General features: G+C 46.9%; 1 protein-coding gene across 1 annotated transcript in view; it reads left to right on the forward strand.

Annotated features, from left to right (window-relative positions):
- Nucleotides 1–11,036, forward strand: part of ARHGAP31 (Rho GTPase activating protein 31) — a 61,476-nt gene extending 50,440 nt beyond the window's left edge. Inside the window, exons 10-12 of the mRNA XM_049824723.1 lie at nt 661–1,287; nt 1,588–1,898; nt 2,792–11,036. Coding sequence (XP_049680680.1) covers nt 661–1,287; nt 1,588–1,898; nt 2,792–5,263 — 3,410 coding nt within the window. The 3' untranslated portion in view covers nt 5,264–11,036. The remainder of the gene's footprint in view (nt 1–660; nt 1,288–1,587; nt 1,899–2,791) is intronic.
- Nucleotides 11,037–15,109: the final 4,073 nt, after the last annotated feature.

Consider the following 15,109-nt stretch of genomic DNA (forward strand, 5'->3'; position numbering starts at 1 on the left):
GACATCAATAACCTGTACTGTAAGGGTGAAGGGTTGCACCTCTGCATTCTCAGCTTTCCCCCATGCTTGCACGGATGCAGTGATCTGTTTCTTTGCCTATCTCACCGTGTTCTGTATCTTTGTATGCTTATGCCATGGCTGCTGATGTGCCCCCACCTTTGTGTGCATGCATTTTTAACCCTTTTCTGTGTCTTTTATGTTGGCGTATGCACCTCAGAGTTACCGCTGTGCCTAGCTGCATCTTTATTAGCAGTGGGATCGCTTCGATTTAATTCTTGGTTATTCTGGGCACAAAATTCCCATTCGTAAGTGAAAAGTGCTTGCAATAAGCCGACAAAGCTTGGAGCTGTGGTCTTTGTGGACAATGCACGTTAGCCCTAGACTTGGCTGCATCTGATTGAGAGGGGCCTCTAATAAAAGTCTTAGGTGATTTCCACTGGAGACCATCCTGTCCAGCCCTGCCTGCCCAGTTTGAAGGAGACCCCAGGACTGGAGCCTGGAAGGTCTTCAGCACTTGCTTTTCCCATCTCTCTTTTGAAATGTGGGTGTTCACCAGCACAGGACTCATCCCTGGAGGGATTGAGGAGGGCTTCTCACAGAGGAGGGTTGTTTGCTAGTGCTTTGCTTCCCACTGACTTCCTCCTATCTTCCCATCTCTAGGGGAGGATGAAAAGAGCAGATTCAAACGGACGGTGACTACTGGAGGATTTTTTGTTCCGGTGATGAAGATACGAACAGGAGGCACAGGCAGCTCATATGACCTCAGCAAGGAGAATGAGTGGGAGCGGGAAGGATCTGCCATGGGGGCCAAAGGAAGCTCAGAGCTGAGCGGGGAGAAATGTCCTCCCCGGACACCACAGGCAAAGTCACCCCCTGAGCAGCTGAAGGTCTTCCGGGCAGCAGAGGATGCTGAAAACGAGCAGACTTCCCCCAAAGGTGGCCGCATGTTCTACACCTCCGAAACAGCCTCCAAGTCAGGCTTCCCAAGCAGCCTCTTTCCCTTGGAAGCCTCCCCTCGTCACCAGAGGAAAGCCCTGAACATCTCAGAGCCTTTCGCCGTCTCGGTCCCCCTGCGGGTATCTGCAGTCATCAGCACCAACAGCACTCCCTGCCGTGTGCCCACCAAGGAGAAGCTTTCCCTCTCCAGCCTAGAGGAGCTGTCTTCTCTGGTGGCCGAGAGCACGAGCTCCTCTGCCTTGGAAGTGGGGAACCACACGAAGACAGAGCAGGCACCGGAGCGAAAGGAGAAACAGCCTGCGCCTGCCCTGCCAGCAGCAGCATCCAGAGGTAAAAGTGTGTTAAGGAGGGGGATGTGGAGATGCCCTGCAGCTTGGTGGGGTGGAGGTTGCTCCAGCTTGCTCTTGTGGCCCAAAAGAGACCAAGCTGTAGCAGGGTGGGTGTTGATGGCAGCAGGTCAGGTTGGTGCTCGTGGCAGTAATGAGACTGAGGAGTGGGTGGCCTCCCAGCAATGTCCTGTTGTGCCCGGAGGGAGTTCTGTAGCTTTGTTGGTTGGCATTGGGTTGAAACAGCAGAGCACATGTTTTCAGTCACAAATAGTGACATCATTCATTTGTCTTTCTGATCCAGGCTCTCACCCCGAGGAGCTGGTGGCAGCCAGGAAACCCGAGTCCTTAGAAACTCCACAGCCAGCAGCAGAAAATCAGGAGGCATTATGTGGGCCAAGCAGCTGCCCAAGCAACACCAGCAGCCCCCGGCAGTCCTCTGAGCAGAGTCCCACCTTGGAACAAACACCAGCCTCAGAGGTTCATACGGGGCCACTCCCTGCAGACAAGGCAGAGCAAGGACAGCTCAAGACAAAAGATGTCTCCTCAGAAGGCAGCTGTGGCCAGCAGAAGATCGAGATGACTAAGACAGAAGGGTCATGCTTAAGAGATGTGGTAAGGAAGAAGACATAAGAAAAAAGATGGGGGACAATGTCATGGTGGTGACTGGGAGGTTGTTTAAAGTTTCATTGTGTGTCCGTAGTCATGAAAACTCAGTCTATGACCTAGGCTAAGCAGGGTCAAGAACTGACCATGTACTGATTTCGCTTCTGTCCACATCACCATGTGGTGATTTACCTTTACACAACTACCTACTGTCCCCTTTTGGTCTTCTTTTCCTGTAACCATACCACTGCAGTCAGTACAATCTGTCTGCTCTGAGACTTTCCAGATGTGAGACTGTCCAGATGTCTGAGCATTTTGACCCATAGTCTCTGAATTCCCCTTCTATTTTGCTGTGCCATTTGTCTTGGACAGCCTGAACAGTCCTTTTTTCTTCCATTCTCTACACACTTTTTTTTTTTTTAATTATTATTTTTGCCTCCTCTGTATCTCTAGCAGAGCTTTTTCACCAAGCGTCTTACAGCGATACTCATCTCTGGGCAGCTATTTAAAGATCTGTTGGCATAGCTCCTTGAATAGATTATTCATTCCAGTTCGTGTGCAATTTGGGAATGCAGATTCTCTGGCAAGGCCAAGCGAGCCTGAATGGGAAGGGCTGGGAAATGGACTGAGACGTTCCAGCTACTCATTCACCTCACTCTTTCAGTACATCTGTCCAGGCCTCATTTTGGCTGCACCTCGGATCTTCTCCTCCATGAACTCACTTGTTTATAGACTTATTTCCTTCCCTGAACTGGTAGCAGTATGCGTGCCTGTGTTTCTGTACCCATGAGTGTGCTCGTTCAGAAGCCTGTCTATTCTAAGAGGGCTGTTTGAGAAAAATGAAGGGGTATTTACTGGTAAGTTGTGAGCTGCCAGGTCATGGTGCTTCTTCTGTTTTTCAGACTGAGGAAGACCCTGCAAATGCCCTTCTAGAACCATTGTGGCCAGAGATACAGCAGGAACTGAAAATTATCGAACCTGAAGAGGAGCTCTTGCTCTTGCCAGCAGCTGTCCCCCAGACGGGCCTAATTTCTGAATCCTCTTCTTCAGTACAAACAGATAGTTCTTCCTCTGGCCCAGGACAGAGCCCAACACTGTCTGAGCAGAAATCTGCAAGCAGAACACCACAGATAACAACTCAGGTGCCTTTATTTGGTGCTGGCAGCATGGAACGACAAGACAGCCTCCACAACTGCCAGTCTGATGTAGTTGCACAGCAGAGCTGTGCTTCATCCCTACCCAAACCGGGTACTCTTCCGACTGGCACAGCTGCTCCAAAGAACCACCACCCGGTGACGGACAGCAGGAGTGAATGTCTCACTCCTCCCCTGGACTGGAAGCTTCATAGTAAATCAGAATTTAATGAGATTGCCCCAAGTGATGATTTTTCTTGTTCCAAAGGAGCGTGTCCAGAGTCAGGGAGAGAAAAAGATAGCACTTGCCAGCTGCAGAGGGTAAAGGATGGTCTTACCAGAGTCCAGACTCAGAGGGAGAAGCCTGAGATACTGACTGCTGATGAAAGGGACACATTCTCCTCCAAGGTGCTGAGTGGAGCTGGAATCCAGGAGCTGAGGGAGGGCAATGCTGTTAGCAGAACCCATGATGCTGGTGACCAGGATGATGAGGATACCTGGACAGATAATGTGCAGAGCTTAGAACTTGTAGAGCCATGGGAGGATCACCAGTGGGTTACGAGCCCACTCCATTCCCCCACCTTTAAGGATATTCAGGAGAAGGTGATACAGGAGTTCCAGCCACAGAGTCAGAGAGCAGAGACAGGCCTTTCTCTTAGACCACGATTCAGTCGCAGCCTCTCCCTGGACAGTAAAGACACAGTGATGAGTCTATGGACTATCCCATTCTCTTTCATAGATGCCACTGACCAGCAGCAACCGTGCAGTGACATTCTGCCAGTGACTTGTGAGCTGCCCAAAACACAAGCCATCTCCCCCCCTAGTCTGGGCAAAGCTAAACGAGATGAAAACGTCACCAGTCCTCCAGAAGAACCTTCAAAACCTGAGGAGCTGAGGTATCCCCTCAGCAAGGAGGAAGCACCAGCTGAGAAAGAAGGACCCTCCAGAATCCCTCTTTCAGAGCCAGAGGAAAAGAAAGTGGATGTGAGCAAAGAAAACCCTTGGAGCTCAAAGGTTGAGCTGTCTTTACCATACCAAAATAGCCCAGGCAGTTCTTCACAGGTGAAGAACACAAAGGAGGAGTTAACCATGTCTCAGGACATTGCCCTGGGGGGAGGAGAGACTGTTACCAAAGCACTCTGCTCTGCCACGGAGTCACAGCTGAGTAATAAAGGCGAAGAAACACCTCGCAAAGCGAAGACAAGGCCATCGTCCCTCAACTTGGAGTCACTCCTTCCAGCCCCAGATTTCTTCACATTCGAGAGCCTGTCCATGCCCTCTGCCCCTGGGAACCTCCTGTGTGGGCAGAAGGAAGTAAAAAGCAGTGATTCTGTCCCATCCCTGCCAACTGCCTGCCCTGCTGCCAGTAAAGGCGTTCCCTGGGGGTCTCATTTTAATGCCCACATGGATCTAGACCTGGATTACCTGGCAGTGGCCCATGCCACCACTGGCCGTCGTAACTCTGCCCCTGTCAGTGTGTCAGCAGTCAGGACCTCCTTCATGATTAAGATGTGCCAGGCTAGAGCCGTGCCTGTGATACCACCCAAGATTCAGTACACCCAGATCCCCCAGCCCCTGCAGGCTCAGAACACGGCTCTGCCGGCCGAGAAGAAGGAAGCAGAAGCCAAGCAGGCCATCAGGCAGACTCAACGGGTGGCATGGAGCCACCTGGAGGCCCCCAAGAGCCCACTGACAGAGAAGAAAGCCAAAGCAGAGAAAGAAAACAGTGACCCAGCTCAAAAGGACTCAGCCTGTCCTTGGCATGGCAGCATCGGCTCTCCGCTGGAGCCATCTCAGTCCAGTCATTACCCCAATCTGGATGCCCCTGTTCTGCGCCGAAAGCGCACCTCTGAGGGGGAGACAGCTGGAGATAACCCACAGTCGTCAAAGATGGAGAGGCCATCAGGGTTCTCCAAGCCTTCCTATAGATCTAGGCCCGGGAGGCCCCAGAGTCTGATCCTCTTCAGTCCCCCTTTCCCCATTATGGACCACCCTTCCTCTTCAGCAGACTCCAGGGTGTTGTTATCGCCCATAAGGAGCCCCACGCAGACCACCTCTTCGAGCCCCATTTGTGGTGAACTGTCTGAGACCTCGCGGACAACCCCTGAGGGGGTAACACTGCGGAACAAAATGACCATCCCCAAGAATGGCCAGAGACTGGAGACCTCTACCAGCTGCTTTTACCAGCCCCAGAGGCGCTCTGTGATTCTGGATGGACGAAGTGGGAGGCAGATCGAATAGCAACTGCTTCTCTTACTCCTTTTCCATGGTGGATGGGATGGGAGTGTCCAAGACCAACTCTGTTGCCATTTTGCTGTTGTTATAACTATTTTGTGCAAGATGGACCCAAATCCTTTATGGTTTCCTGCAAAGCATTTTGCTATGGAGGGTCATAGTCTTTTTGTCTTGCTTTTCCTTCCCTTTCTCACCCCTGCCTAGTCCCTCACTGTCTGCTTTTTTTTGTAAGCCAGTCCCAGGGAACTTGCATTTCCTCATACTTATTGTCTAACAAGCCCTGTGAAAGTCTCATCCTCCCTATGGAAAAATAAATCTTGGTATAATTAGAAAATAGGGCTGGGAGGAAACACTGTTCCAAAGCACTGCAGCCCAGGGTGCAGGGACACAACATCTGCTGAGGAGGTAAGTCCAGATGTTTGGGACCTCCTTCCATTGTTTCCCAGCCACCAGTGAAGGACCATGCCTACCCATCCCTGTTGTCTGATTTAGACAGTGTAAAATAAACAGTGCAGGAGGCTGGGGATAGCTGAAGAGGAAGGCGAAGCTGGCATGAGCAAGTCACACAGGGTGTGAGACACCCAAGCATGTTCCAGTGACACACAACCTGAAGGCGCTGCTTCCAGCTCTGTCCTTGCATCAAAGATGTGTTCTTCCCAGCATATGCAAGGACTGGAATGAAAGTAGCTGGCCAGGAAACGCCTAGTTGTTCTTTTAATCTTCCAAGTCCTGCTCATGAGTTTTGTTGTGCTCAGCCACACCTTTCTTGGGCAGACAAGATCCGTCTTCAGTGTGCAGCTGGCTGTCCAGCGGTAGAGACTTCTCAGGCTGGTATCAGTGAAAGCAAAAATACGGTCATAACAAAGGCCAGTATCAGCTATTTTCATCGTTGCTTAAAGCCAGATGACACCTCTGCAACTATCTCCAGCTGTGCTCCACACTGCCAACAGCAGTGAAAAGCAAGAGGATCTTCTGTTCTGCATGTCCTTGGGCTATTGCCCTCTTGCATCCTAACTGACATATCCTTGACCCTTGGTCTTTCATTGCCACTGTGTGGCATGTCCCCAGGTGCTTCTTCTTCCTTTAAACTTCCTCTCCTTGTGATCTTACACTGTTTCTTTGCGAGCATGGCTGGTTGTCACCTTCCTGGCCCTCAGTGCTTTCAGACTGATTAAGAGTATGGTAAAGAGGATGATTTGTGGGACTGCAGAACAGATCATGAACAATATCCTGAGAGGGGGATTTGAAGTGAATTAAACTCTCTCCTGAAGGGCTGTTATTGTTACAGGCAAATACACCTTCATATAAGCAACAGCTGCCATGGGAATAGAATTAAAGCTTCCTTCATAAAGCCTCTAACTCTACATTCACCGCAGGCTCATCTATTGCCTAGTATGTGACCGTGGGTGATTGCAAAGTCAGGTACAGCCCCTGCTGTCTCTGCAATTTAAGTGTCACTAGTGACTATGGAGGAGACTGGAACACAGGTTTTGCTGCCAGTGCTGAGATTGTCCCTGTAACGGTGCTTGCAGGGGCCATCATTCATGGAGATGTCTGAGTTTGTAGGCCCTCGGATGGGTATTATGGGCTAGAGTTTGAGCAGTAACTGAGCATCTGGTAGAAAGTGCATAGCCACCACAATGAGTGCCAGTCAGAATTTCCCAATGGATGTATGTTTAGGGTTTTTTCTGAAGTGCTGGCATTTTTTAAATTGTTAGCAAACTCAATCCATGAGCTCTTGGTCTGTACTGAATGTGTCACTTAATTAGTGTCATTGTGGCTGGAGGGCCCAGAGCCTGTACGGTGCTTTCTCTGCACACTTTGATTGCTACAGGGGAGAGATGCCAGAGTACTTTCGAGAAGTTCTGGGTCCACAAATGCAAGGAATGTATCTTCTCCCGCCATATCCAAAGGGAGCATGAAAAAACAAGAGGGCTTTTCCCTGTCACCAGTTGCAATCTTTGAGCCTCCCCACTGTACTCCTCATTTGCGCATAATGTCATATAAGAGGGAACAGAGCAGAGAACTAAGTCAGTGCTGTCAGTTTTGTTAAGGGAGAATATTAAGCCAGATGAGAGCCTGGAGTTCTTGTTTGGGTCCATGTTCTCCCACAGATGTCACCCTATGCTTTACCTGGGCAAACCGTGGACGGCAGGTCCAGAACATGCAGCTTCATGACAATTGTTTTATCCTCCTCCCAGACCATAAGATGCCGGTGCAGCCTCCCATTAAAACTAGGGGATTGCCAGTCCTCCGTGCTCCTCAGAGTTAGCACAGCTCTGTGCTGCATTTACATGGCACCCAAATGCCTTTTTTTTTACTGCCTCATGGGAAAGCTTTTCACCACCATGGCTAGGTTAATGGCAAATGACTTGGGAAGGTGCGATACGAGGTATTGTGGTAAGGCTTTGGAGAAAGTAAAAGTTGTGGAAATGATGCCCAGGTTTTTTTGGCATCGACAAAATAGTTTACTTTGGACAGGGATTTATATTCTCGCAGTTCCTAGAAGTTTTGACTGCCAAGGCATCTGGAACGGAGCCAGCAAAGCTCACGAAGTAATGTATCAAAATAAGAAGAAAATGTGATGAAACCTTGGCACCTTAAAACCATTCTTTTTTTTTTTTCTCTTTTTTTTTCCCCCTCCTTATTCTCATATAAGCTGATCTATGAACAAGAAATGAGGTCTGGCAATTTGTATATAATACACTGTCTCAACTCTTAACAGCGTTCCAGTAAGTAATAGCGCTTTTGGCATAAGTGGTGAAACTCCTGCAAGAGAAAATTATTAGAAATCTTTACTTAATATTAAAGATCAGCCGCAACTAAAATCTGTATCCAGACTATACTTTTTAAGAGTGTTTCAGAATTTGAACTCAGATCCAGGTCTTGGATTTTAATTAAGCAGAGGTTCTGTAATGGCATCTCTATTTTGTAGCTCAATCCCATCTCTATCTACATTTTAATCTCCAGCCTTCAGCTGATGTATCAAACTTTTAAGAGCCTAGCCAAGTGGGATTAATGCAGGCACATCGCTCTAGCTCTATGATCACAAGTGGGCTTGTATCAAGAGCACTGAGATAAAGCCCCAGATCCTGCAGAGCTGAGAATACTTGCTTAGTTGCAAGGTGCACCACTGCACACATGTCACCATTCTCAACTCCTGACTCAGACTTCTGCAGAGTTTTTAGTGCTTGATGATGGATCCGTGTTGATACTGATAGTTGCAGTCAGCTTCAAGGACCACAGCTTGACAGTTGGATGGAGCCAGAAGACAGAAACCATCTCCCATCAAATAGTGCTGACTGTGTGGTTGGAGCTTCCTGAGATCCAAATTTACTAAGCCATTCCTGAGGTCAGCTTCAGGGTCAGGCCAGATGTCTTCTTTGCTTCAGAGCCCTTAAGTCATCCTCTGCCACCGCACAGTAGCATATTGAACCTGAGACTGGAAGCTCTTCTGAAGTTCAGGGTTTTGCAGTGGTACATTGTGGGTACCAAACTCCTGCCCTCCAGCACAACCCCGCAACACTAGAGATTTTAAGAAAGGATTTGGGCTTTTTTGCTTGTTTTGGGTTTGGTTTGGTTTTGGTTTTTTCTGTGAAGCATTATGGAGAAGGATAGACCAAATTGATGGGAGATGGGTCTGGCCCAGAATTTGAAGTTTTGTGTATAGGACAGATAACTCGGTTGTTCTTGGCACTATGGAAAGGACCTTCCTAAACAGACTGTCACATCATTTGCAGCTCTGTGAGGTTCATTTCAGGGACCCAGCAGTACATTTCAATTCTCCTGAGACTGTGAAGAGTATCAAGGCCATTCCCAAGTTTGCAGATGGCCCCAGTCTCAGTCATGATACGGTATCACCAGCATGTGCTGCTTGTGGACTTTGACTGATGGGAGACAAGTGACTCGAGTTCACTTATCCTTCCCATGTAGTCAGGGGGTTTGTGCGGCTTCTGTTAAGCGTAGCTCAGAGTGAAATGCTTGGGCTGGCAAAGATGGGAATCCTCTGATGGAAAGGAAGGACATGGATAACGTTAGCTTATGTGGGAGCTGCCTTATTGGTGGGAGAGTAAACAGAAACGAGGATTGTATTTTACCTTATAAATTCCTCTGGGCTGTCCATCCCATGCTATCACTTCAGAAAGACTGGAGCACTTCTTTTTTCACCTTTAGAGCTTCAGAGGAACTTAGGTCTGTACTAGAGAGCATCCATAAAGCCCTGCAACATTTTCCCTCATCCAGAGTTCAAATGGTGCAATCAAAGTCTTTTTTCTTTCTTTATGAATTCTGAAATGCCTGTAGTGGTGAATATTGTGTTAAATTTATATATATATATATAAAAGATCATTCTATATAAATATATTAAAAAGGAAATGTAATTAAAATGAAGGAATTGCCTAAATAGAATCCTGCACATCTGTGAAACTTGGACTGATGCATGGAACTGTTTCCTGCTGCAACGTTTGTAGCACCAAGGATGTAAGATCAACTGGCTTTTTGCCGACAGAGGAGAAGCTAGTAAGTTCTGGCTGATCTGTGGTGGGCAGAAGGCCTGAATCTGCCTTCCTGAGCTAGATTATGTCCTGGGAGAGGAGGAATGAGATCAGGGGAGACCAGAATGCAAGGACTGATTTAGCTTTCCACCACAAGCTTCTCCCCAGTCCTTGAAAATGCAGACAAGCTACTGGAGCATGTATTACCTTTCAGGCACGCCCAGGTTTCCAGTTGTCCCTTCTGCTTCTCTCCATCTCTAGGAAGCAAAATATCTCTAGGGGTAGGGAGGAGCTGTAGCTGTTCCCAATTTGGTTTAGCTTTTGCTTGCTCCTAATCGGTGTAAAGGCTTGGTGATACCTAATTCTCCTCCAAGCAAGGAATGGAAAGCTTGCCACTGAGTTTCAGCTGGAGGTGGAACAGGACTTTAACAGCCCTGGAAAAGAAGGATGGCAGGAGGCAAGTGCTTCCTGAGGGCTCCATGCAGCAACGCAGACCTTAGAACTTGTTCTTGTAGGCACTGGTCCCCTTTGATATACTATTTGCTGCCAGGTCAAGGGAAGGGCTGGAAGTCAGACACTGAAGAGGACTGTCCCCATCCCACTGGCCCTGGTTTGTGATTATTTCTCCTGCTAGCTCTGATGGATTGTATTTTTGTTAATTTTGCTCTCTGTGTGGACTTGCCTGCCTTTGTGCCTTATTGCTTTAAAAAAACCAAACAACCCAAACCAACAGCCACCAAAAAAAGGTGTTTTGCCAGGTCTCAGCCATGAGATTAAACTGGAGTTTTTATAAAAACAGACCTGTGCCCTAGTGATGTTTTGAAACATTTTCTTTTTCCTGGACTTGGTTTATGAATGCAGTGTAAATGCATTTGCCTTCCTCTGACATGCGAGTTTGAGCCCTTCTTTTGTTGTGTGAGTGCCCAGGGCACTAAGCTGTGTTTGTCTAGGTTTTGACTATGGGGATAAAGGTTAAGGCCTGATCACACACTTTTCTGATTAGAGGTTATGAGGGCTGCAGCTGCTCTGCAGCTCCGAAAATGAAGTGAGGGCTTGGAGACTTCTATAGAATTACCATTATCTGAAATGCTTTATAATTTCCAGGAGTAAAGTTCATCTTTTTTCTTACCATTTTTAGTTCTTCCAGGCTGAAATTTTGGTGATGCACAACCATGTTCTCCCATTTAGCACACCTCCTGCAGAATTCTGCCTTGCCTGTGATAATGCAGAGCAACGCATAACAGAGTACAGAAATACTCTGGGATCCCAATGCTTGCAGAGGGGAAGCCAAGCTGGATCAAGAGAAGTTATTATGAAGCCTTTGGTACATTGTGTATGCACTTCTGTTGATTTGTAAAGGACAAGCAAGAACTTAAAAAAATTATGAATTAAGTTTCCTGGTGCTCTGGATTCTTGCAGTGCCCTCATTGAGCTAATCTCTGAGCTGTAGCATGGAAATGAATATTATTAGTATCTGTCTGTTATTCTACCCTAGGGGAAAAAAAAAAGAGAGGGGTTCTTGTGGTTGTAGCCTCAGTGGGCATACCTGCAGTTCAGCCTGCTCTTTGTTCTCCCTAAACCCCAGATGAATCATTAGGTTAAATGAAATACTTTTTTTTCCTACTCAGCAGCTGAATTCAGGGCTTGACTCCCTTTCCTACCTCCTTCATGACTTCAATTTCCCTTTAGGAAAATGCCTGCGTTGTGCTTCCTGCTTACCATGGCAACTGGCACACAAAGTGGGAGAGAAAACCATGTCTGCTCACCTCTGTAATTGTTGTTAGCCATAGCCAATTATTCGTGCTGTACGAGAAACAGTATTTTTTTATTCTTTGTGCCACAGAATCTAGCAACGACTTGGCATAAGACAAGAGGAGAATCTCAGACTGCCCCCCAGCATTCCCATGGTCATGAAAATCAAGCAAAAGTCACACTGCAGACCTAGTCATACTCCTTTCAGCACTGTGCCCTAAATCGCGGTGCTTAAACACATGGAAGTGCTTGAACACAATTTCAGCCAATTCCTTTTGCCTGCTTTCCCATCACTATGAGTTTGAAAGTCTGACTCAGAACAAACATCTGGGTAGGTTGTATTGGAAGCACCAGCTGTAACACCTTGGATACTTTCAGCTAAGCCAAAACCAGGATTAAGCAAGTTCCTAAACTGGCTGTTAATCAGGAAACAATCTAATCCCTTGCCAAAGAGCACTTGATACCAGTGTCTCATGCATCCTCCTTGCAATACAGGAGTCCAGCAGCTGTGGGACACTGGAGGTGTCGAGCTGGCATCCCACTGGATGGAACTAAAGGTCAACTGGCAGCAAAGGGAAGGCAGGCTGTGCATGGAAGGAAATTTAGTCCAGTGGGGCAGACTTAGGCCAAGCTGGCACAAGGCGTCAACAACAGAAGAAAGAACAGGGTCATAATGGCCAAGATGGAGAAAGGCAGTGAGATCTCTCAGTTCATTTTCCTTCTAAGCAGGATAAACTTTTCAAAGAACATGTCTCACCACAAAGGTAAAGGGTGAAGAGACTCGGGGTTAAGGATTAGAAATGGATGAGAGCTGTGAACCTCAGACCTGGCCAAGTCCTAGCCCCCGAAAGTTAGCTAAAGCATGAGGGTTAAAACAAGGACATTTGATTCACTCCATAATAAAAAAGGGTAGCTATTTCCTCATGTCTGATTTGCAAACTGCAGTGCAAGATGAACTACATTTTGCAAACCTAGAAAATTAATAGCAATTATGTGGTGCACTTTGGGTCCAGATATATCTTAAAACAGGACCTGTTTTCTCCCATAGCTACAGGGAACACCCATGTCTCTATCATTTAAATCCCTTATCTGAAAAGACCAGGAAATATTTGAATTCAGTGAGAGAAAATGACTTCAAAGAAAACTTACTAGCTGCTTAAGAATGAACCACAAGGAACAGGAACATGGGAATGAACAGAGCTGAAGAAAGGAGAATGATGATTATTAAACAGGGAAAGTTTCCAGATAAGTAAAACCTGAAAAGGAAAAAGAAAAAAAGAAAAAAAAAAAAAATCCCAGCCATGAGATAGAGTTGAATCAGTCCGAAAAATACCAGGTAGCTACTTCTTTCGCTCCTGCTTCACAAGAGTCAGGAAGAAGTTTAGGTCAGAAAAAATAGGTGCTCACAAACTGTTTTATTCACCTTTATTTGTATTGTGAGATAATTTGCTTTAAACTTCGAGGGTCAGGCAATGGAGGCAGAAGAGAGATGTAAAAAGACTAGGCTTGTTATTTTCAGGGATTATTTTGAAGTAGCTTGCCTTTACCTTCTCCAGCCTCTGTGCCAGCTACATACCCTGCTAAAGGTGAGCGTTGCCTAGGAAAAAATAGAGAGGGAAGGTTTTCAGTCCTGCATTCACTCACAGTCAGTAACAGCCCTGAGTAGCCAGAGCAGCTCACCGCTCATCACTTAGCTCTCTTGCAGAGTTTATCTCAACTCGTGAGCGTGCAAGAACTGCAGATGACCTTGCCTACGCCGGAATTTCACCTCGCGTGCAAGCTAACATAGTCAGAAACACCCTCACCTTTTTTTCCTGTTGAGGATAAACCCTCAGCAGTCATCCTCAAGTCCTCATGCAGCAGGATCTCCTAAAGATAGATGCCTGAGATTACAGGGAGAGTTCTTGCAGGAGGTTCCCAGCATACCACACGTTGCAGAGGCTTTCCCCAGTTGCCAAAGAGGGCAGGGCTGCCAAGGAGTGGGAGAAGGAGGCTTCATTTATGAGCTAGTTTTAAGTCAGACTTGGTCCCGATGAACATTTGCTTGGCACAAGTCCCTGTCGTAAGGAATGCGAAAAACTAAGATGCCAGGCCAGCGAGCAGAATGGGGAATAAATCATCTGAGTCAGAGGATACCAAATGCCACTGACAGCCTGGTTGCTGGTTTTCGCAATGAGGTGGGTAGCCAGATGCAAGCACAGCACATAGTGGGCATTGTATGTTGCATATGAGCTAGCAAGGGAAGGAGAAATAGCGCCTGTGCAAAGAGATCTCATGCAGCAGCAGAAGAAACGAGGGGAAAGGATGAAGGCGTAGAAAAGCCTGTTGGAAAAATGGGGGCAAGGCACAAAATACCCAAAGGCAGCCCCACATTGCCCCATCGCCTGAAGGAACAGAGACCTTCAGTGTTGCCAGCCACAAGCATTCAATAGTGTGAAAAACATCAGGTTATGTTTGTGTGCTTATGGGAGGGGAGCAGCTGAGGATTTGGGATTCTTGTTGGCTTGGAGGCCACGCTGCTCTGTCAAGTATGAACAGAAGATGTTTCTCAGTGAGACTCTGATTTCTCAGAGCTGGGAATATTACAATAAATTAATAATCTAAAAATATAGTTGGTAGCTCCGTGGGAGAAATGAAACATGCTTTTTTTTCAGGAGAGAACTGTGAATATTCACACCTGCAGCGAAGAAATACACAGATCAAATCTGCAAACAAACCACACAGCTTCCACCTGGAGAATTTTTTTCTTCATCCTGCCTTAGTCCAGCAGTTTTCATGCACATATGCATATTGCCTGCTCTGAAGACCACATACATCCATACCTTCAGACAGCAATCCAAACAGCTGAGAATGACCAGGATTTCTTTACGAGCCTCAGCCTACATGTAAACCAGTTCACCACCATTCCTATCATGGACTCCATCCCTTCCTCACCCTCCCCTGGCATCCCAGGTAGGGAACTTGCAGAGACTGGAATCAACCTTCAGAAGCTGAAAAACCAGAAAAAGCTGTGCAGGATTTTTCACAAGCCTGCTCAACATCATTCTGCCATCAGTCCAGTTTTCTTTTTCCTCCTCAGTTCAGGTAGATAAAGCTGTGTTTTTCTGGTTGCATTTTGGCATGCTAGGCACTTCTGCACAGATCCACCACTGCCCAGGTCACTTGTTCATCACAGCTTTTATTTTTTTAAAACATAAGTCATAAAGTGCAATGCGAGGGAAAGGCTTAAGGAGCAGAAAGCAAATTTGAAGAACCCAAACTTAATCAGCTAAGCTGCTGTTTATGCAATAGGTCAATGGTATCACTTGCAACTGGTTGGAGCAGTTGAATACTTCAATAGTCTATTCAGAGTAGTTTCGGTTCCTTTTCTCATGCAAAATCCTGCAGGATTTCCTCTGTATGGAGGCAGTGCTACAGTCACACCACATTTAGATGTAGCAGGAAAGAAGAGACCTCTGGGTCTGAAGCAAAAGACCAGAGGAGGAAAATAATATTTGAAATTACCTGCTTCTGTGGCCCTAAAGTTTTCTCCAGGCCATATCTCCAGCCACATCCATATGCAGAAGACCTTGCTAGTCCCTAGAAAGTCCCATCACCAATTGTTTCA

The sequence above is a fragment of the Accipiter gentilis genome, chromosome 21 (assembly GCF_929443795.1).
Source record: "Accipiter gentilis chromosome 21, bAccGen1.1, whole genome shotgun sequence".
NCBI lineage: Eukaryota > Metazoa > Chordata > Aves > Accipitriformes > Accipitridae > Astur > Astur gentilis.